The sequence below is a fragment of the Taudactylus pleione genome, unplaced genomic scaffold, assembly GCF_031769625.1.
Source record: "Taudactylus pleione unplaced genomic scaffold, aTauple2 ptg000083l, whole genome shotgun sequence".
Classification (NCBI taxonomy): Eukaryota; Metazoa; Chordata; class Amphibia; order Anura; family Myobatrachidae; genus Taudactylus; species Taudactylus pleione.
In genome coordinates, this window is record NW_028284485.1 from 18,690,648 (window position 1) to 18,714,862 (window position 24,215).

At 43.3% G+C, this 24,215-nt stretch overlaps 1 protein-coding gene across 1 annotated transcript in view; it reads right to left on the reverse strand.

Annotated features, from left to right (window-relative positions):
• Positions 1-24,215, reverse strand: part of DROSHA (drosha ribonuclease III) — a 375,790-nt gene that overhangs the window by 248,810 nt on the left and 102,765 nt on the right. The window contains exon 12 of the mRNA XM_088468255.1: positions 11,994-12,068. Within this exon, the coding sequence (XP_088324381.1) occupies positions 11,994-12,068 (75 nt within the window). The remainder of the gene's footprint in view (positions 1-11,993; positions 12,069-24,215) is intronic.

Genomic DNA, 24,215 nt, shown 5'->3' on the forward strand with positions numbered 1-24,215 from the left:
GGAACCAACAGAGCGTCCACCAAAGTTGTCAGAGGGTCCCTGGACCATGTTCCATATATTGCCAACATTTGTTGAGGCGCAAAGCAATTAGGTCTGTATCAGGCATACGACAATGGTCTGCTATGGCCTGAAAAACTTCCTGATGGAATTGTCACTCCCCCGGGTGATGACTTAGAAAGTGCCTCCCAGTTCTCCACACAGAGAATGTCACAGATACCCAGGCCTCCGCCCAAGAAAGATCAGAGTGCCTCCCTGGAGATTGATATAAGCCACTGTGGTGGTATTGTTCAATTGAATGCAAATCTGCTTCTTGTGTAGGACGTCCTGAGCTTGTAGAAGAGCTAGTCTTACTTCTCATATTTCCAAAATGTTGATTGGGAGCAGTGTCTAGGACCTGGACTAATGGCCCTAAAGCTGAGAGTCACTGCTCTCCAACCAATCAAAACTGGCGTCGTCGGTGACCAGGGTCCAATCCAAAATCCAGATGGGATATCCTTGGACAAGTTCTGAGACTATAGCAACCACTGGAGAGATTGTCACATTTGAGTAGGCGAACAGAAAAACGGTTTGTCTAAAGGAGGTTACCTTCGGACCCAATAGTCCAGAATATGGGTCTGCAGAGGACGAGCATGGAACCTGGCAAAAGTAACTGCCTTGAATGATGCCATCATCTTTCCCAGGAGTTTCATACCACTGCGGATCCTGACCAGAGGAGTGGAGATCCTCAACTTTCTCTGGAGGAAGATAGACTTGCTGCTTGCGAGTATCTAAGAGGAGATGTAAAAAAAGATCATCTGAACTAAAAAAAGGAAAAAAAAAGGTGTGGTATCACCAATATGGTATATAAGAGTTGGAGCAGGCTGCCAATAATGGAGTGAAAACCAACTCCCCTGTACGAAAACAATCCAGAGATACAAAAAGTAATTTGTGCCTAAAGCTCCGCTCTCTCAATAATCAATCATATGTTAGCAAACAATAATTTTGATAGAAATATTCCATATAATCTTTCCAGCTCATATAACCGTAGTATAAATTTATTGTGATATCACATCAATAAAATATGTGCAAATAATGAACATACATAAAATCTCTCAAAGGAGAGAGAAACACGTTGAAAATTTCTACACTGAGCCATATTTCAACCATTTATTAAGGATCTCCCCGGTTTGTGGCCAGAGTTCTCTATATCACTATCATTACTTTTTGTAAAAAGATCAGCCACTGAGATGGTACGAGATTATACTTTAGATAGTTGAGTAACCACCCGTGGGATTCCAATGTTTCCCTGACCACTACAAAGTGATGAACCAGCGTCGACTCTGAACTTGCCTTTATCAGATCGCCCAAAAAAGGTATGATGGAAACAAACTTTTCCTGAGTAAGGCTACCATGTGGGCCATTATCTTTGTAAACACTCTGGTAGCTACAGAAGAAGTTGGAACTGGAAGTAACAATCTCCCTTTGTGAGAGACCCTGCCAAATGGAAACATGAAGATAGGCATCTTTGATGTCCAGGGCCGCCAAAACTTCCCCTTCTAACAAGTAGCCAACGACAAACGTCATCATGGAGTGTGCTACCTCTAAGTGAAGATTGAACCAGATTGAACCATTTTAAATTTAGAATAGGCTGGAACGAACCATTTGCAGAGTAGAAGGTGAGAGTAGAAGCATTGGGCTCTTTGATCTACAGGAATGGCATCAATAGGACTCTAACAGTGAAAGTACTGTTGTCCTGATGGCATCTCGATGTACTGGGACTTGAGGTAGAGGAGAAGTAGAGAAACTACTTGGATTGGGACTCGTCACATTCAGAATGTAACCCCTGTCCAGAATGCTCTGGACCCAACTATCTGGCCCCAAGAGGGCCTAGACAACCAGAAACTGGAGTAAGCACTAACATCGGAGGGCGGGGGGAGCACCTAATCCAGCATGTGGCCTGCATGTCAGAACGCTCTCAGCCTGGATGTCGAATGGTGGTGAAACTTCTGCCTCGAAAGGAGCTACGATGAAAAGAGGTAGACTAATCTGAATGCATTTAATCTACCACGCCCAGCCATGTGAAAAGGACAGAAATTAGGAGACTTAGATTTTGGAGGTAAGAACGGCGAATACGCCTGATCACCGATAAGAATTTCTGAATACATTCTGTTTCCATTATTTAAAAGAATAAAATGTGAAAAATGATGTAAGCAGGTGAATAATATTACAGCCACTGCACATATATAAAAATATTATGTGCTCAATTCAATTAGTAGAGAATCAAACAAACAAAATCACCAAAGGGTCTCTCAGCGCTAAATCAACAGGTAAGTATTTAAGGATGCTTCTAATCCGTTGCTTGAATAATGGCAATTCCACTTGAATGCTTCAATTTCTCATGACCACCTCCAAAACATAATATGAACAACTTTTCATAGTGAAATCCGTCCATCCCAAGTTAATGTTGAACGATAGTACACATCATTTACACCTCCACACACTTCTCCCACATTATTTACACCTCTACATACCTGTCCCACATCATTTGAGCTTTTTAAAGAAATTTTCCTGAAAACCGACATATCTTTATTGACCTAATTAAACTATTTAAACCCGTCCAAATGTGTGATATCTTTATTTTAAGGTTAAAATGTCGAGTCACTTTTCAAAACCTCTGGTACACCACTCCAATAGTGTTGTTCCTACCTTATTACCTGCTCAGGGGGGTGTGTACAAAAAAAACGCAAAATTTCCTATGTAAAATAAATGTGAATATGGAATTAGACTCCAAATGTAATTCGTAATGCGAGTTTGCCATGAGCAAGACCCAACTTGCACCTAATTGGATTCACCCGTATGTGTTTTATTATTTTTATTGTGTGATTAAACAATATTGTACCCATGATAATATAATAGTTCCTAAATATTTATATGAAGTGCAGCGAGTTTATCAGATTGGCTTTCCCGACAGTTCCTGTATGTTGCATTCAACTGGCGCTAATTCATATAGGCACAAAACTGCTTCAAATACAGACAGACCAAACCAATCTACATTAATCTACAGATGGTGTTAAGATATCAAAGAGCAAGCATTGTGCAATGCTTCACCAGCTGAATGGACTGACACATTCATTAATCTGATAATCCCCTTTGATTGTACACTATAGATATAATTTAGTTAAGGTGGGTACACACCTGACAGATATATCTGCAGATAGAGTGATCAGCAGATATATCTGCAGATGATGGTCGTTCAAACACACTGAACGGCCATCATCTGCTTGTGCCCTCGGGTCCCGGCGTCCGGGGGGCGGGACCCGGTGGCTGGTGGGCGTGTCCCACCCCCCTCCATGTGGTTGCCGCTGTGTGTGTACGGGTGGTCTGCAGACTGCCCGTACACACCTGTCAATGGACAGATAACGTCTGCAGACATATCTGTCCATCGGCTGTGCAGCACAGCCAATACGATATGTCGGTGAACGCCGACGTTCACCGTCATATCGCGGGTACACACTGGCCGACGGGCTGCAGATACATTGGCCGATCAATTGATCGACCAATGTATCTGTCAGTGTGTACCCAGCTTATAAAGCAAATCCAGATAAGGAGTGCAAAAATACACCTGGGGGTATATTTACAAAGGTTTGATTTTGGTTTCTGTTCGATTTTGGTTAAATTTTTTTATAGGAGATTTACTAAAGCCCAAATCGAATGTCAAAATCAAACTGAAAAATGTCTTTAATTCCACATCGAATTTCTGCAAAACATCGATGTTTTCTCATAGAAGAATATATGATCCCTTCTTTTACTAACATTCAATTTGCAAATCGAATTTAAAATGAACTCAAATTCGAACAATCCCAAATGAACAGAAGTGCTTCATGCTTTCGATTTTAGCATGAGCAGTTCTATTTGACACAGATGCATGCATACATCAGTGAGATGGATGCATGTATCGTAGTGTATCCAATGAACGGATCCCAGCATTGAAGTCAAAGGTGAGAACCGCAAGGTTACTAAAGGTTAGCCTGCGGCTCTCACCACTGAAGTCAATGGTGGGAGCCGTTCATTGGCTTAGAGAGGCGGAGGCTCACCTCTATCAGCCAGCCAATGAACGCTCAGCCACGGCACTTCTAAGGGAAATGCCGTGGCTGAGGTCGTCATTCGGGAGGTACCGTCCTTAGAGGACGGTACTGAGTTCGTGGGTCGGGACTTTTCGTTTTTTTTATTTTCAGAAGACGGTGAATGCCGGCATGGAGAAGAGGACCGGTCCAGGTATTGTAGGTGAGCATGTGTATGTCTTTATTTGTCTTTCTTTTGCCCTTAATGCCCCACATGCTGGTACTTGTGGTTTTCCAAGTCCCAACATGCGGGGGAAGGCTCGCTGGGACCTGCAGTTCTGCAGTTAAAGACAATGTTTTCACTTATATTTTTACACAATCAACCCGTCACTCACCGCCCAGGGGATAGCCCCAGGCTATCAAAGTATCACAACACAATGAAAAGACAAAACCTGCAGCGCTCATAAATTTACATAAAGTAGTAATGGTAATATGTTCCTTATTGTGAGAATACGGAGGATATCACAAATCGGGTCAATAGATGTGTCTCCTTCTGAATACAGTTCTCTGTCGACGTCCACTCAATCGTCACCAACTCCCCAGGGTTACCTGGCCTGGGCTGACTATCGGTCAGGGATAATGCTTTGGCCGGGGGATGCGGTGATAGGGTTTCCCTGGCTGTGGCATTAGCCCCCCCCCCCCCCCGCTAGAAATAGCCAGGTGCTGATTATGGAAATTACAGGGGAACCCTATGCATTTTATACCCTGTATTTCCAGAACCGGCTCAGAGCCTGGTGCTGGTTGCGCTAAGTACAGGGGAACTCTACGCATTTTTTCCCCCAGTATTTACACAACCAGGACTGGCTATGAAAAGTCCAGGGCTGGTTGTGCTTTTAGGGGGGGGGGACCCCATTTCAATTTTTTTTAAATTAACACCTAAACTTTTTACACTAAGATACATGCATACATCTCATGCAGCTGATGTATGCATGCATCTGTGTCAACCAGACCTGCTCATGCTAAAGATTAAAGCATGAAGCAGGTCTATTCATTTGGAGATTTATGGTGCGTACACACTGGGCGATAAAGTGGACGACTGAACGATAACGATATCGTTAAGTCGTCCACTTTATCGTCCATTTTTAACCCCAAAAAGATGAACGATGACGACGACGCGCGTTCCCGCGGGTCGTTTGTCATCATCGTTCATCGGGCTGACATGCAGGCCAACCTGACGATCTCGTCAGGTTGCTGCATGTCAGGGAATGGGGGAGAGAGCCCGGCGCTGAACGATATCGTTAATGATATCATTCAGCGGCTGTGCTCAATGTCATGAACGACATTGAGCACAGCCTGCCGGGGACAACACTACACGATATCGCTCAGGGAGCATATCGTGTAGTGTGTACCCACCATTAAAGTTCATTTTTGAGTGGGATTTGGTGTTCAATTTGTACATGAGCATGCAAAATCGATCAAATCCCTTCTTAAAATTAGGGGTGAGCGGGTTCGGTTTTACTCGGTTTTACCCGGATCTTTTTATTGGCTATCGCCGAACATGTGTTTTGGATAGCGAATAAAATCGAGCCAAATTTGCGGTAAAGTGGCGATAAGAACCGAGTAAAACCGAACCCGCTCACCCCTACTTAAAATCAACCAAAAACGAATTTGATTTGAAAATAGAATGCAAAATAGAATATTAGTAAATTTGAGATTTGCTAAGGGATTTTGCAGTTCGATTTCAGTTGATTTAAGAGATTCATAAAAATGAATCCCAAATTGAACTTAGTAAATTTGCCCCATGACAAACCATGTTGCTGTGGAATGGGTCCAAATTCATTAATAATACATGTCAGAAAAATACTGTTTTTTGCTTCATGCAGCACATAAATATTGGCCAACTTGATTTTAGCATGCTATTTAAATCCATGCTAGAAGGCACCTCGCACCCAACTTTTAATAAGTCCTCACCCTTTAAGCTACAATTACTGAATGGGGATCTATAGGTCAATGGACAAAACGGTTTGATATCCCACACTATGTTGTAAGTTAAATGCATGATGGGGAGATGGAACAATGTGTTTCTTTTCAAATAACTAAAATGTATATTTAAACATATGTTCAGATTTTTGGCCAGCCAAGAATGGATACACATTGCAAATGAATGGCCAATAAGTTGCCTGTCTGGAATAAGCACAGCCCTGGCATGCTTTTGCTATTGATTTTATGTGCTGTATTAAAAGCCTTTAGACATTATGAGGCCTTCTGGAGAAACATTTAGGGCTTTTATGGGACAGTTATGGATGATTCCAACAAGCTATTGAGGAAATGGGATAAAACTATTGAGCAAACAAAAGCTTTTGGGAATACTTTAAAAAGCAATAATCTACAGACATTATCCTGCTCATACCCAGAAGTTACTGCCTACAGTCAATGTTGTGCGCACATAATGAGAAACAAAATTGAATCTCTGAGCCTATACTTTTAAGCCAGTTTAGCTTTTGACTATGCAGTACAATACTGTATGCTTCTTATGTGGTCAGTGTGTCACTATCATAATCTAAGATGCCCTGATTGTCACAGAGGAAAAAAATAAGGCCTTGTGTTTTTAAATGAACATACAAATAAGTGGGTAATGTCTATTTTACTTAGTAAATATACAGATACACACAATAAATGAGATTTAGGTATAGACTATTCAGATAAAAAGGGAAATAAGAATTGATAGCTCAAAACTAGGAACAAGCTGGTTTTTGCAGAGGTGTTCCTTAGCCTTTGACTGTTACGAGTATGACATTCTGTGACATTACCACTGAATCCTTTACAAAGCTAGTGATATTTTAAGGTTTAGTGCACTAGATGCCATTGTAACACCATAACCAGGAGAACATTTGAAAGGCATATTACTTACCTGAGTGGTGCCTTTTAATTCTAAGAAATGACATTAGAACATCAGTGCAATTGTATGAGCCTGTTTCAAATGCTTATGTAACAGCACCAATACAAGATTAAACTGAAGGTTATGCTAGTGAAGTGCAATAGAGTTACTATTATAACTTATGATCGAACAGTTTGAGGCAAGCTACGGAGTGAAAAACAAAAAAGTCCAAAGTCCCAAGCAATCAGTGGTGCTCACAACCGGGGCTAGGAGCAGCAGGCAGCATCCACGCTGGCTACTGCAGGGCTCGACGGGCAGGTGAATTGAAACAACATCTGCCATGTCACTACTACACACAGGACAACTAGAGGGTACGTACCCGTGATATAGACCATTATCACATTACTTATCAGACATTAAGAGGAATCCTCATCACCTCCCTTCTCTCCCCCTCAATCCCACAACAACTACCCCTGTCCATGTCAGTATGCTTTATGTAGGTTTGTGTACATGTTTCATATTGTATGTGTAAGCCCTGCTTTGCAATAACTATTGAGATAGTGCTGGCAGGTTCATACAAATTTACATTGTATTTGGCCAATGTGGTATTTTATACTTTACTCATTCACGTGAGAACACATTAAACAGTTTCCACAACCTTATTTGTAATGCTGGGCATATACTATACAGTTTATCTGTCTGACATCTTTCCAATCTGGCCAGTTTGAATGAAACCTGGTAATGTATGGTACAATCGACCATTTGCTCACAAACACTGGAAAACAGACAAAAATTGTTGTTCAGACAAATTGGTTAAATCAAACGAGTTTAACCAAAAAACAATCGTTTGTCAGTTTTCCAGTGTTTGGGACGATATGGCTGACTGTCGTTTGCTTGCTTATATTACCAGGTTTTCATTCCAACCAGCCAGATTCTACAGATGTCTCTCAGATAATTGTATAGTGCATACCTGTACCTAGCTTTAGACTAGAGATGAGCGGGTCCGGTTCTCGAACTTCGCGATCCGGGCAGGGATCCGAGTCCGGCTCAGGTGTTCCCGCCTGACTCAGATCCCAAAATGAGGCAAAACATCCTCCTCCCGCTGTCGGATTCTAGCTGGTTTTGGATACTATAAAAATGATCATCTGTGCCATTTTCACCACGGCTGTGGAGAGTATAGTGGGCAGAGGGAGTTTCTGTGTCCATCCAGGTGTGCTTTCTCCGTTCAAAGGTGCCCAGTGTAAAAAATAACAAAGAAAAAAAAACGCTAATTAAAAAAAATTATATTTTGTTTTTGTGCTGTACCCCAGTGAACTATATTATTATTATTATTTTTTTTACTGTGATGCTGCCGGTCAGACCATAGTGTAATATTCATACACATATTGTGACACTATAAGTGGAAACGCAGTGTAATATACACGTATTGTGACACTGTAAGTGGTAGCGCAGTGTATTATTCAGAAAAATATTGTGACACTGTAGGTCATTGATACTGCAGTGTAATATTTAAATTGGTAAAAATTGACCTGTGTGCTGTACCCCACTTTGTTTGTGTTTGTTGATATGGAAAACGATCAGTTGAGAGGAGAGCTGGATCCACATACTAGTGCTGGAGCTGCTGCCAATGCCACCCGTCATGACAATACTAGTTCGTCTAAGTCATCTACTAAAGCCGATGCCCAAGGGCATACAGGGCTTAAGTCAGGGCATCTAAAATCAAAGAAGCAAGCTTTTACAGTGGTAAAGAAAAAAACATCAAAGGGAAAGTTAGCTGCAAAAAGACATACAATTGGCAATATGCCTTTCACCACACGAAGTGGCAAGAAAGTTGAAGGCCTTGGCCTTTATTTATGACTAGTGGTTCTGCCTCTTATGATGATGTAAGCCCTTCCTCAACAGGAAACGTTTAAACAAATTAAAATCGTTAAAGCCACGGGAACCAACTGTGTGCTCAGGAATGTCACATATACCTGAGGAGAGTGTGTCTGTGGGTGCCATGTGTGAGCCTGACCTTTCCTTTCTTTTGAAAAACATTTTATTGTTAGGAAAGCGACATATTGTAATACAAATATATCTTAAATAATCCTCAGCATAATAAACACATTTCAAGAATCATCCAACAAAATAATTATAATATTTGCAGTATATGAATCCAGATATAAATTGCAGTTGTGCACACAAGAAACAGTTACATACACTGTTACATACATATTTACAGTCACAATTACCATTATCATTAACGGGCTGGCTTACAGTTATAGTGTGAGTCAAAATCATAATCAAGATCAAAATGGAGGGCCATTATCAAGTACTTCCAAATTAAACCACGACGTTAGTTGGAAACATCTCCGTAAAGAATCCTTAAGTGATGGGGATAATGTATGAATATAAGGTAACCATGTACCAAAAAACTTTTCAGTAAGGTTTTCATTATTGGTGGACGTCTCTGTCCAGTCCATTGTAACGAGAAATATTATTCTAGGATGTAATAATGTAAGAGTAGGTGGGTTAGGTTCAATCCATTGTGAGAGAATGGTCTTTTTTGCAGCTACAGTCAATTTGGTCAGAAGTAACTTTTTTCCTATTGTCAAACCCTGTGAGTGTGTGTTTGTGGTTATATTCCAGAAAGCCCAATCTTTAGAGATCACAAAACAATCTTTAGAACCTCTTTAATATAGCTATTAAGTTCACCCCAGAAAACCTGTACACGTGGACAATCCCACAGGCAGTGTATTATATCGGCGTCATGTGCTGAACATTTATAACACTTGGCTTTAGGTGCATCACCAATAATATATTTCAATTTGGGGGTGTAGTATGCTCTGTGTAAAATTTTGAGATGCATTTCATTATAAGAGACTGATCCCAATCGTTTATTCATTTTAAGACCTGAAAGAGCAAAAGTCTCTATGGGGATTTGCGGGAAGACCTCCTTCCATTTTGCAAGTCCTGTAGTACTTGTCTCTAAATTAATAAGAGGTCGGGCACAGGAATATATAAAGGAAGTAGAAAAAGGCCCCTGTGGTTTGCAAGCCTGACCTTTCCTAAACTGTACTTGAAGAGGAGCCTCCTTCAACCACTTGGGCGTTCTCTGCAAATGTGGGGATGAGCAGTACAAATCAACATGCTGACACAGAAATCAAGAATGCTTCTGTGGGAGTGCACCAGGATGAGGAGGATATTTGTGTAGCTGATGCTAATAAGGATGTTGATGATGAGGATGTTGTTTGTGTCAATCAGGCCCCAGTGGAAACAGTTGTTTCCCATGATAAGAAAAAGCCCAGTGTCATGCCTGTTCATAAAACAAAAAAATCCCCTTCATTTCTACCCAAATCCGGACAACAATTGTCAAGCCATCTGTACACATGGTAATGCCAGAGTAATTAGAGGTAGGGACATTGCCAATCTAGGATTCTCCTCCCTGTTACATCATCTAGAGAGCATCAATCCAAAGTGTTTGCAAAATTCAGAGACTTTGGCTAAAAAAGTAGCAACAAGCAGTCCAGCATCAGCTAGCTCCCTTCTCTCTGCTAGATCCAACCACCTGGCATCTTCACCACCAATACCTTCATCAACACTATCCTCAATCATAATCAGAACTTGTCCTGCATCCAATTTGATAAGGCTAACTCAGTACTGCTTTATCCTGGATTCCTCAGAAGAATGCTTGAGCGCTACGCCTGCTGCTGCTGGGAGTAGATCTTCATCCCAGAAGGGGACCAGGAAGACTACTAGTACTAGTTCAATCCTTTGCAAGGGGGAGCAAGTATGACAGCAGTCACCCAGTTGCACAGTGGATCACTGACGCCATAACATCTATGCTGGTATCAGATGTGTGTTCGATTTCTGCCATTAGTGCAGTGGGTTTTATATAAATAGCCATTCGTAAGTGCTGCCACTGACCACCCGCCAATAACAAGGCTATCGGAATCATATGGACTTCTTTTTCTCTGTCTTCATACATGCCCTTATTACTATTCTCCTTTATTTATATAGCGCCACAAGGTTCCGTAGCACCTTACAAAGGTCATAATTCAGACTTGGGAATAGAGTAGGATTTGTACCTGGACAAACAATGTTGCAATGCAAGGGGTGCAAATACATATATTTTTTTGTAGGTTAAATACTGGCTGCTTTTGCATGTAACCCTGTAGCCCAGAAATGCTGGACAGCTTTATTTTTACACTGCAATTTAGATTTCAGTTTGGACACTCCCCTCCCAAATCTAAATCTCTCAGCGCATCTAAAATTTGCCCCTCCTGCAGAGCAGCATGAGTTTACAAAGATTCACAGTTACTTGATCTATCTTACTCTGTTCCCAACTCTGAATCAGGCCCAAAGTACATAAGTAAATTAGTAAAACAGTTATGAGCAGTACAAAACAATGCAGGACAAGGAAATGGCTTATAAAGATTACTGCATAACACAAGTAGCGGGGCGTCAGCGACCAAGTGATAGGTGCTGTTGTGGGGAGTTAGGAGTAAATTACAATATAAGCAAGAGAAGGAGAAGCACATGAGGGAAGAAGGCATCTTGCCAGCGTTAAGTTGTGTACACACTGAAACGATGTGGACACAATATGTCACTCCAATTCGGCCGGAAACGACATATTGGCCACATCATTCAGTGGGTACGGCCAATATGTGCGCTCCCGCGGCCGCTTGCGTCATCGTCTGGTCGATCGAGTCGGCCTGGGTTACATGCAGAGAGAGACGGATATGAGCAAGCCTGCATCCACAGAAGATCTGTGGTTTGTTCTTCAGGATGTTTGGAACAACCTCCCTGCCGAGTTCCTTCAAAAACTGTGTACTGAAGGCAAAGGGTGGTCACACCAAATATTGATTTGATTTAGATTTATCTTCTGTTCATTCACTTTGCATTTTGTTAATTGGTAAAATAAACTATGAACACTTCTATTTTTGAAAGCATTCTTACTTAAAACTTTTGCACAGTATTGTATATATACAAACACATACAATACACATACACACACACGATAGACAGACACACACACTATCTTTATACACGCATACAGTATATACACATACTTTGATTATGTTTGATTATCTTACCTGGAAGAAATCTTACAAAACGAGGCATAAAATGAAACTGGGGACATGTGGGGCTATAATCATCTGCAGAAGGACCTAGATGATCATGTAAAATTAGAAATGCAATTAGTTGCGGTGCAAAAAAGAAAAAAATATATATTGCAATTAAGACCACCACAACAACAAAATTAGATGGAGCCATAAGCCATATCTGGACATTAGATTTATAGCAGGATATATACAATTACATGATTAAATAAAACAGGTTCCTTATTATGCTGTAAAGGAGGGCACATGTTTAGATGGCGAACATCTTCCAATTTTCAAAATATTAAATATCCAGAATACGGAGCTTGTGTTTCAATGCTTTTCACATATAATAAATACATATCAAAATAAATACATATCAAAATAAATAAAGAAATAGAAATTAATATAAAAAGAATCTAATTTGGAATGCCTTTAATATTAGTATGTCCAAGATATTATAGTACACTCAATTTTAAAAGATAATGGCCCTGATTCAGAGGTGCACACGAACTGCATGCACTGCCGACATGCGCGCAGTTGGCTGATGTTGGAAGTACTGCACATGCGTCCGAGCTGCACTGCGCATGCTTCCTAAATGTTACCGCCGGGAGACACTGAACAAATATTGGACGCAAGATCTGCGGATTTCACTGGGAGTTAACAGAGGATGGTAGCTAGATGCAGGCATGTCACTTACAGCAACTGGGTCTAATGACGAAGTAGCGTTGGCACAAAACACCATGTCCAAAAGGATAAACTGTACCTGACATTGGGCTGGTGCAAGTTTGGATGATGTGTCTAAAGATTAGCACCACAGCCTGTGGGCGCCTCAGCAGGAGGATCATCGTGACTTTAGCATAAAGATGCAGACGCGGCTACTGCAAAAGATGCAGCCACGTCTGTGTGCAACTCTGAATCAGGCTCAATCTCACACTGTCATTATTATTTTTTATTGTTATTAGTTTTTACTTTAAATAATGAAATCAACTGATATCACCTAACCTGGCTTAGAAGGGTTTCTCCCTTGGACACAGTTTTGTCTGTGGTCCAGAAAAAAGGGACTCATTACATGCAGGGGAAAGGACTCGGCACAGTGATAAGATCAGCCTCAATACCTGCCGAGACATTAAGTCTCAGCATTAATGGTTACCACACTCCAGGTTTAAATGTGGGTTTGAGTGGTGGAATAGTAAACAGGTCAGTCATACAAAATGATGCTGATTGATCAGTAAAGTAGGTCTTCAAGAAACCTCCGGAATGCAGGGGAAGTGGGTACAAAGTCAGGGACTAATTTCAAAAAGGCATGGAACAGGTTATACAATGTGTGTTTTTGACCTAGTTCCAGATGGATCACTTACATAACGTTAGCTCTATGCCAATCGCAAAGAGAGAGCCATGAACACTTTATGAGCATGCCCACTCCGCTCAGTCATTTCTACAATTGCCATAGAGCTAGTGTATGTCTAGGGACAAAGGAATGGTGCATACCACGCAGCTCTGTAATGCATACAATATGTCACTCAGCTGATAACTTCTAGGGAAATTAAACTTATGGTCATTTGTGTACAGTAAAGGTGGAAGAGGAATCTTGGAAAATGTATGATCCTATTAAACACCTCATGGGTATACAAAACTATCCACTATGTCTAACATGTAAATGGTGGCCATTGTAAGCAGTATCTGCTGTTTTTCAGAATGTCCCAAAGGGATGTAGTTAAGTCAGAATCCCGGCACCAGCATCCCCACCGCCGGCACTGAGGTTAGGGGTTAGGCACTAGGGGGAGGCTTAGGGATAGGCTGCAAGAGGGGGGGGGGGGGAGAGGGTTAGGCTTAGGCTGCGGGTAGGGAGGGTCAGGTTTGGGATGCTTACCTTCAGGTGTCAGTATCCCAACCCTGTCGGGATTCTGACTGCGGGTATCCCATACCCAACCTGTCCCAGATACTGAGTCACAAGTTCACTACCTGCACCTGTTTGTAATGTTGAATTATCTTTTACTTATAAGTACATAAACTGTTGGTCAGTGTTTTAAATCTAATAAATATATGATGAATGTGTTTGTTTTTTCACAGATAATACTATTGCTTAGGTCTTAAAGGCACCAAACCCTGGCTCTGTGGGGGAGTTTGTGATGTTGCAGGCCAGCAATGTCAAATGAAGGTTAAAAAAGATTTTACTATGCTCTTATATTTTTGCATCGTCTAAAAGTCCCATTTATTTCTTGCTGTACTCTTTACCTTTCAGTTTTATAAAGTTTTAAGTGGTGACAGAACAGGGGTGGGGGTGAAACTTCCGAGACACACTGTCATACATGGCAAAGGTCACCTTGCACTATCTAAAGCTGTATCGCTTGCTTTCCACCTCATTGTTACACGATTAAAGAAAGCTTTAATGTTGTTTGAAAGAGTACCTTTTCTTATTTCTGGACTAGAGGTATGTGCAATGCTGCTTTTCCAGAAAGGTCATAAAAAATGATATATACGATTGTGAATAAGTGGATGAATAAAAGGTGCAGTAATCTAATTACTGAATGCCTTTTTCGGGGACCAGAATAGCAAAGCAACGTGAATTATCAGTTTGAACGGGGCATAATAGTGGGTGTCCGACGGATGGGACATTCCATGTCATGCAGACATTCAACATTCCTCGATCTACGAGGTCACGTGTGTTCCTGGAATACCTCATGGGAGGCATTACCACCCATCGTGGACAGCGTACCTCATGAGAGGCATTACCACCCATCGTGGACAGCGCAGTGGGCAGCCACGGGTGCTTAATGATCGTGACCAGTGGAGTCTGGCCAGAATTGTCCGTGGTGACATATAGATATATATATATATATATATCTATATCTATTACCAGACCTGTTATTGTCTGGTGAAATATTATATTATATATATATATATATATATACATATATATATATATATATATATATATATACACACATACGCACACCAATGCATGTAGAGGGGCACTCGCAATATCACGTTTTATGCCGGGGTGCCATCCATCTGTAATGAACATATGTAAGGTGACCCCTGTACCCCAGGTTTTTAATGTATATCCTGACGAAAAGATCGTGTAGGTCTTGAAACGTCGATTTATGGAATAAATGCTATTTGATATTTTTGGAAGTCTGCTGAGTGGCGCCTGATCCCTGGGGTACAGGGGTCACCTTACACATATATATATATATATATATATATATATTTTTATAAAGAGATGGAGAACCTCAGGACCGGGGGCATTGCTAAAATCACCAGCGATTGTGGTTCCACCCAGTGTGATGTCACAGAGGGGATGTGGCCTGCATAAGGCCCACAAATAATGTTATATATATGAAAATGGCCCTCAGCAGAAAAAAGGTTCCCCATTCGATTATATTCCTCCTTTGCTGGTATAAAACAGCCGCATCAGGTGCCTTCCTCATGTGAATCTCTGCATCCAGGAATACTGTCAGTAATTAAGTTCAAGTTACAATAACTCACATAGGCATATCAACCTTGTATCAGAATAATGCAACAAATATGTAACACAGCAAACTGCTTCAAGATAAGTGGATGCTGTTGGTCGTGGAGACGCCGGCTCTACCGCGGTGGCTGAGTTTTTATGCAGTATACTGTTTATTAAGATGTACGTGAGCTTTTCATTATAGTAAATTGTGTTTATTTACCACTCATGTGTGCACTCTTCTGCTGTTTTTTATTTTATTTTATATATATATATATATATATATATACATACATATTATGAGAAAATGAGTGTTATGGTAAGAACTTACCTTTGTTAACTCTCTTTCTTCAAAGTCCATAGCGTCCACAGGGAGACCTTGGGGTGCAGGTTGGATCTGGATCCGGGCACCACACAGTTAAAGTTTTTGCTCCCAGGATGCATTGTCCATCCTCCCTATACCCCGCCCCCGAGAAACCTCAGTTGGTAAGTAGCCAAAGGCCGGAGGAGGATAAGAGAGAAGGAAGACTGGAACACACAAGGATCACACGCTCACAGAGGAGGAGATGGGAAACCGGTGACCAGAAATATAGCCCATATGAAGCCAGGTGCGTCAGGGTGAATGCCCTGTGGACCCTATGGACTTCGATTAAAGAGTTAAAGGTATGTTCTTACCATAACTCTCATTTTCTTCTTCATGGTCGATAGGCTCCACAGGGAGACCATGGGGATGTCCCAAAGCAGTCCTTTTAAGGGTGGGGACGCTCCTGCACTGAGAGGAGAATCCGGCGCCCAAAGGAAGCATCCTGAGAGGCTAAGCTATCAAATGCATAGAACCTTAGAAAGGTCTGAATGGAAGACCACATGGCCGGTTTACAAAGCTGAACAGCCGAGGCACCACGGCAAGCTGCCCACGAGGGGCCCACAGCCCGAGTAGAATGAGCAGTAACAGAAGCCGGAACAGGCAGGCCTGCCTGTGTGGAAGCCTCTGAGATAGTCATACGAAGCCATCTGGCTAATGTTTGTTTATTGGCTGGCCATCCCTTTTTGTGAAATCCATAGAGCACTAACAAGGAGTCAGATTTCCGAAGGGAACTGGTACGGTCCACAGAAATCCTGAGAGCGCAGACGACATCCAATGAGGCCTCACCAGCCGAGAGGTCTGGTGACTGAAAGGCAGATACTATAATTTCCTGTTTATATGGAAATGAGAAACCACCTTGGTTAGAAACTCAGGGCAAGTGCAAAGCACAGACCTGTCCTGGTGAAACATCAGAAAGGGGGGATGACAGAAGAGTGCCCCCAATTTTGACACCCTCCTGGCAGATGCAATAGCCAGAAGAAAAAGAGTCTTCGCTGTGAACCACTTGAGTTCTACAGAAACCAGGGGTTCAAATGGAGGACTCTGGAGGGCACAAAGAACTACTGACAAATCCCACGGAGCCACTGGAGGGACAAAAGGAGGTTGAATCCGGAGGACACCCTGGAGGAAGGTGTGTGACATCCGGTAGTGGAGCAAGACTACGCTGGAACTAAATGGATAGAGACATGCACCTTCAGTGAAGCAAGGCAAAGTCCAAGGTCCAATCTAGCTTGAAGAAAGGCCAGGACTCTGGAAACCCTACAACACTTGAGGAACGTAGCTTCATTGGAAATATGTACGCCACACTCTGTGGTAGATCCGAGCAGAGGCTGGCTTACACGCTCTTAGCATAGTGCTGACTACAAAGCTAGAGAATCCTTTTGACCTCAGGATGGAAGTCTCAAAAGCCACCCCATCAAAGACAGATGACCCAGGTCCAGGTAAAGGCAAGGACCTTGAGACAACAGGTCTGGACGTTGAGACAGCAGAAACGGAGTGTCGATGGAGAGTCTCCAAAGATCTAAGTACCAGTGACGTCTGGGCCAAGCTGGAGTCACCAGCAGGACAGTGCCTCCCTCTTGTTTGAACTTCCGAAGAACTCAAGGAAGAAGGGGGACTGGAGGGAATAGGTACGCAAACTGGAAGGTCCACTTCACTGGTGCATCTACAAAGGATGCCTTGGCATCTCATGTTCTGGACCCGTACACTAACAGTTTGTGATTGTGTCAGGAGGCCATGAGGTCCACCTCTGAGAGGCCCCATATGTGCCCTAGGAGTTAAAACACCTCTTGGAGAAGCAGCCATTCCCCGGTATGCACGTCGTGACAGCTGACGAAGTCTGCTTCCCAATTGATAACTCCCGAAAGGAACACTGCAGAGATGGCCGGGAGGTGACCCTCGGCCCATGTCAGAATGCATGACACTACTGTTATTGCTGCCAGACTTCGAGTGCCTACTTGATGGTCGATGTAAGCCACTTTTGTGGCAATGTGGAACTGTAATTGTACAGGTTTTTCCACGAAGTATGTGCTGGGCCAGGTTGACAGCTCGAAGTTCCAAAATGCTGATTGGCAGGGTTGAGTCGACCGATATCCAACAGTTCTGAAAGGAGCGCGGACCGGTCACTGCGCCCCAACCCATGAGACTGGCGTCCGTTGTTAGAATTACCAAGTCCGGGAACCAAAAGGGGCGCCCAATATGATGGTGAGCATATTCCACCATGTCGAAGGCGGACACCATGGTTCCCAGAAACTGCATTGCTGAGGGGATCGACACTCGGCGACTGTGGAGACATCTGAGCACTCGTAGTTGAAGTGTGGAGATCTTGTCCGATGTCAGAAAGATTCTCTGATCTGGAGAATCCAGCAGGGCTCCCAGGTGAATCATTATCTGTGAGGGATTCAGGAAGGACTTTTTTCAGAGTATTAACCATCCATCCTTGTGCAGGAAAGCAATGGACAGCGGTGAAGCACTTCTGGGGATCCTGCCAGGAGCAGGATGTCATCCAGACACGTAAACAGTCAGACACCATGACCACGCAGGTGGGCCACCCTGATAGCCATCATTTTGGTAAACACCCATGGAGCTGTGGAAAATCCAAAGGGCAGAGCCTGAAATTGGAAGTGTTGCCGTAGTATAGCAAACTGGAGATATCGCTGATGTGAGGGCGCTATAGGTACCTGTATGTACGCGTCCTGAATATCCAGAGATACTATAAAGTTCCCAGGCTCCATAGTTAGGGTGACGGAGTGTAGGGTTACCATCCTGAACTTTGGCCCATTAGGAATTTGTTCCAATATCTGAGGTTGAGGATAGGCTGATGAGACCCATTCGGCTTCTGAACCAGAAAGAGTAGAATAATAATAACCAGTCCCTCACAGAGATAGTGGGACTGGCACAATTACTCCTGCTTGCAGCAAGGACTGCATGGCTTTCTGGATTTGTAAGACCTTGTTCTGGTCTGAATGAAGCCCTGTGTAGAAAAACTGGTGGGGAGACAGTCTGAGAAATGAGAGGGCGTACCCATTTGGAACCACTTCTCTTACCAAAGTATCTGTGGTGTTTTGATACCAATATGGGCGAACTGAAGAAGACGACCTCCCACTCTGGGATATCCCAGAGGGAGGCCCGTCCTGTCAGGCTGAGGGTTTATCCTCGGGCTATGAAGCAGGGCGTCTGGTGTTCCAGGTCCGCTTGGTCCTGGGTTTGGCGGCTCTAATGGAAGCTGACTCCCTAGGAAAAGACTGACCTTTAGGCTTTCCTAGGCCTAGTAGAAGTAGTTAAAATCTTGTCAAGGTCTGTGCCCAACAAGATCTCCCCATTGCAGGGTAACCCTTCTAGGCCTTTCTTGGAATCCACATCAGCCTTCCATGAGCGTAGCCACAGGGTACGGTGGGCAGGCACAGCTGCTGCCGAGACTCTGGAGGTTAGGTGACTGGCATCTAATGTCGCTTTTCCAAAATAGGAAGCTGCATCTCGAATGTGAGCAACAAAAGACATTTGATCCCTAGAAGCATCTGAGAGAAAAGTCTTCAAGTGCATCAGCCTAGCTTTCTATAGCTTTAGCCACCCATGCAATAACCATGGTTGGATGGGCAATAGTCCCTGAAAAACAGGAGTATATCGATTTCAGGCAAGCTTCTACTTTCCTATCTGTAAGACCCTTCAAGGACAAGGAAGTACTGTAGGAATAGGCAACATAGCGCTTTTAGTTAAAAACGTAACATGTGAATCCACCGCAGGGGGTGTTTCCCATTAACACAATCTGCCACAGGAAAAGAGTAACATGAGGTCAGTATGAAACCTCTTAACAGGCGATTGCCAGGCTGCAGCCATGAGTTCAGCTAGATGATCTGATAGAGGGAATTCTGCTGACAAAACCTCACAAATACTTAGGGCCGTATTCAATTAGCGGCGAAAACGGACGTTTTTCGCCAAAAAACAGGTGAAAACGCAATTGGCGAAAAAAAACTGGAGATAAGTTTTTCCATCCCAGACCAGGCGAAAAAAAATGCAAAATCCCTATTTTTTGCTAAAAACGTGGGGATTTCTTTCAGAACCCTTTGGACACCCCCTAATGATAAATTACCCCCTCAAAAAATTTGTAAGTTGCGCATTTTGGCAAAAAACGACTGCGCAATTTTGGGTGAAAAAAAATAAAAACTGTTGAAAATGATAGAAAGGATTTTTTTTTCCAGAAAATTACTGTTCCACTTAAATTGGAGGTACGTTAAAATGGGGGCAAGTATATTTTCGTGTCGTACGAATGCAATTTTAAAAACCGCAATAAAACACCTACTGCGACCACGTGCGATGTTTAAAATACTTCACACATCCATACCTTCCCCCGAAAAATCAGACCCAATACAATAAAACTAGGGATGTGCAGGCTCGGATAGGTTTGAATTTGCACGCCGAGTTCGGATTTTTCGCTCCAAAAAACGGGACTCACAAAGAGGCAAAACGTCATCTTGCATGGACAAACATCATCATTCCTGGACAAAAGTCCGAACTCTGCGTGCAAATTCGAACCTATCCGAACCTATATATATATATTAGGGATGTGCAGGCTCGGATAGGTTCGAGTTTGCACGTGGAGTTCGGATTTTTCCCTCAAAAAAAACGGAACTCAGAACGAGGCAAAACGTCATCTTACATGGACGAACATCATCATTCCTGGACTTTTGTCCAGGAATGATGATGTTCGTCCATGTAAGATGACGTTTTGCCTCGTTCTGAGTTCCGTTTTTTTGGAGGGAAAAATCCGAACTCCACGTGCAAACTCGAACCTATCCGAGCCTGCACATCCCTAATATATATATTATATTATATTATATTATATATATATATATATATATAGTCAGCGACATGAGTGACAACGTTTCAGTGGCCTTTTTTCGAAGTGCCGCATTAGTAAAAAGGGCACTGAAACATTGTCATTCATTCCACTGACTATGTGATTATTGTGAGCCAGGAATCCCGCATCGTCTGGCGAAGTATATTCATATATGAGATACATGATGCAGGTATCTGTGTAATAGAAATGATTCAGAGACGGACGCAGGGATCAGTGCGGCATGCATCTGAACAAAAAAAAACAAAAAACAATATGACACAGATGCATGGACGGGTAAATGAGATTGGTCCATGCATTTGTGTTAAAAAAAAAAAAATGAAAACAAGTTAACATTTAAAAATATATATATATATGCCGTGCCCCCCTCCTCCCCCTCGCTAAAGCACAACCAGCCCCTGGATTTTCACAGTTGTTACTGGTTGTCAAAATACAGGGGACAAAAGATATAGGGGTCCCTGTATTTAGAGCAACCAGCACTGGGCTTAGCTGAGGCAGTCCGGATTTTGGAAATACAGGAGACAAAAAGTGTAGGGGTTCCCTGTATTAACCATGTCCAGCACCGGACCTTTTCTAGCTAGGAAGTAATGCCACAGTCAAATGAGCCCTTTCACCTGGTCCCCCAGCCAAAGCATTACCTCTGACCGCTAGTCAGCCCAGGCGGGGGATCACTAGGGAGGTAGGGATCACCCCAATAAAGGGGTCCCCCTGTACAGGGCACGCAGGGCCTAGGCTGATACCCCGGGGCTATCTCCGGGACCCCTGGAGCATTGGGTGCCAGGTTGATTATGTAATGTGGTGTGACTGATACTTGGAGAACCACAAGTACCAGCATGTGGGGCATTACGGGCTCGCTGGTACCTGTAGTTCCACAGCAAAATAAATATTTTAAAAAACAGAAAAAACACACCATGACTGTAAAAGTTTATTAAAACATCCATACACATGCACACTCACACTCACTATCATACATACTCACCTATGTATCCCTGTAGCCCATCACATCATGCAGGCTCGGATCAGGGAGCTCCATGATGCCTGCATCTGTGTGTTATAAAAATAAACACAGATGCACGGACGGATCAGTGAGATCCGTACGTGCTGCTGCGTTTAAAAAAAATATGAAACTTGTAAAAGAAAAAAAAAAAAAAACGGCGTACCCCCCCAAAAAGAACAAAAAGAACAACCAGCACCAGGCTTTGGAGCCACAATACTGATTGTGCTAAATACAGGAGACGAACAACGTAGGGGTCCCCTGTATTAAGCACAACCAGCCCTGGACTATTCAGAACTAGTCCTGGTTGCCAAAATATGGGGACAAGTCCCCTGTATTTAGTGCGACCAGCACTGGCCTCTGAGCTGGTCCTGGTTTTGGAAATGCAGGAAAAAAAATGTGTAGTGTTCCCCTGTAACTTCCAGAACCAGCACTGGACCCTTTCTAGCATGGGTGGGTAATGCCACAGCCAGGGGAGACCTTTCACTGGGTCCCCCGGCCAAAGTATTATCACTGACCGCTAGTCAGCCCATGCCGGGGATCTCTGGGGAGCTGGGGACCACCCTAATAAAGGGGTCCCCCTCTCCAGGGCACCCCTGGCCGGTGGGTGCAGAGTTGATTATGTGTAGTCTGATGCATTTGAAAGAGTAAAAAATATTTTCTTTTGCTGTGGAACTACAGGTTCCAGCAAGCCACCCCCACATGCTGGTACTTGGAGAACCTCAAGTACCAGCATACAGGGCATTACAGGCCTGCTGGTACCTGTAATTCCACAGCAAAATAAATATTAAAATAAACACAAGACACATACCCTTATGAAAGTAACATTTTATTAAAACATACACACACGCACACCTATGTATCCCTGAAGCCCATCGCGTCCTCTTCTCCATGTAGAATCCATAGGGTACCTGTAAAAAACATTCCTCTTAGTTCCATGTAGCCAATCCCCGGTCTTGGCAAAACACAAAAACACTAATACCGGGACCACCAAACTTAGTGCTTTCCTCTAAAAAGACAGTACTTCCCGAATGACCGCTCAGTCAAGGACTTCACTATAGAAACCCCAGTGCTGAGCATTCATTGGCTGAAAGAGGACGAGCATTCCACCTCTCAGCCAAAGAACGGTTCACTCCATTGAAGTCAATCATAGGAACCACTCATTGGCTGAGATGCGGAAGCCTCGCCTCTCTCAGTAAACTAACGCTCAGCACCGGGGTTTCCATAGTGAAATCCCGCCGCTAAGCCTTTGTTCAGGTAGTACCGTCCGTAGAGGACGGTACTAGTGTCTGTTGTTCGCGTACTTAATTTTTTTGCTAAGACCGGGGATTGCCTACATGGAACAAAGAGGAAGTGATCCACGCATAGGAGAAGGGGAGTATGGATGTTTTATTTTACAGGTACCCTATGAATTCTACTGGAGAAGAGGACGCGATGGGCTTCAGGGATACATAGGTGAGTATGTGAGATAGTGTGTGCATGTCTGTGCGAGTGCATGTATGTTTTAAGAAAGTTTTAATTTCTTCGGTGTGTGTGTTTTGTGGTTTTTTAATTTTGCTTTTGCTGTGGAACTACAGGTACCAGAGGGCCCGTAATGCCCAACATGCTGGTACTTGTGGTTCTCCAAGTACCAGCATGCGGGGAAGGCTTGCTGGGATCTGTAGTTCCACAGCAAAAGACAATATTGGTAACTATTTCAAATGCACCACACTACATAATCAACATGGCACCCACCAACCAGGAGTGCCGTGATAGCACCAGTCTATCAGCCTAGGCCTGGGGTGCCCTCGAGAGGGGGACTCCTTTATTGGGGGACCAGGGGTAATACTTTGGCTAGGCAGCAGGTGAAAGGGCTCCCCTAGCTGTGGCATTAACCCCCCCCCCCCGCTAGTAAAGCTCCGGTGCTGGTTCTGGAATTTACAGGGGAAACCTACGCATTTTCCCCTGTATTTCCAGAACCGGCTCAGAGTCCAGTGCTGGTTGCTCTAAAAACAGGGGACCCCTACGTCATTTGTCCCCTGTATTTTTGGCAACCAGGACTGGTTCATAAAAGCCAGGTGCTAGTTGTGCTTAATACAAGGGACCCCCTACATCGTTTGTACCCTGTATTTAGCATCAGTACCGGGGCTCCCGGTGCTGGCTGTTCTTTGGCATGGGGGGGGGGTACGCCATTTTCTCAAATTATTTTTACACATGGTTTCATTTATTTTCACCACAGCAGCACTGACGGATCTCACTTTTCCGTCCGTGCACCTGTGTTTATTTTTATAAAACACAGATGCAGGTATTACGGATCTCCCTGTTGCGAGCCTGCATCTGTTTGCACCTCCGCTATCCCGAGCACCTAATGCCCGCTTCCTCCAAACCCCGCCCCCCCCCCGAGTTCCACTGCCGCTACTGCCCGCAAAGGACAGCCATCTTGGTGCACCCAAGTGAAGCCACGTACACCACTCTGCTGGAGGCACCTACTGAGGCTGCGCAACAAATTGAAGCTCCCTATCTATATAAAGGGGCATTTATGAGTTAATAGCTTAAAAATGTTTACTTTCTCA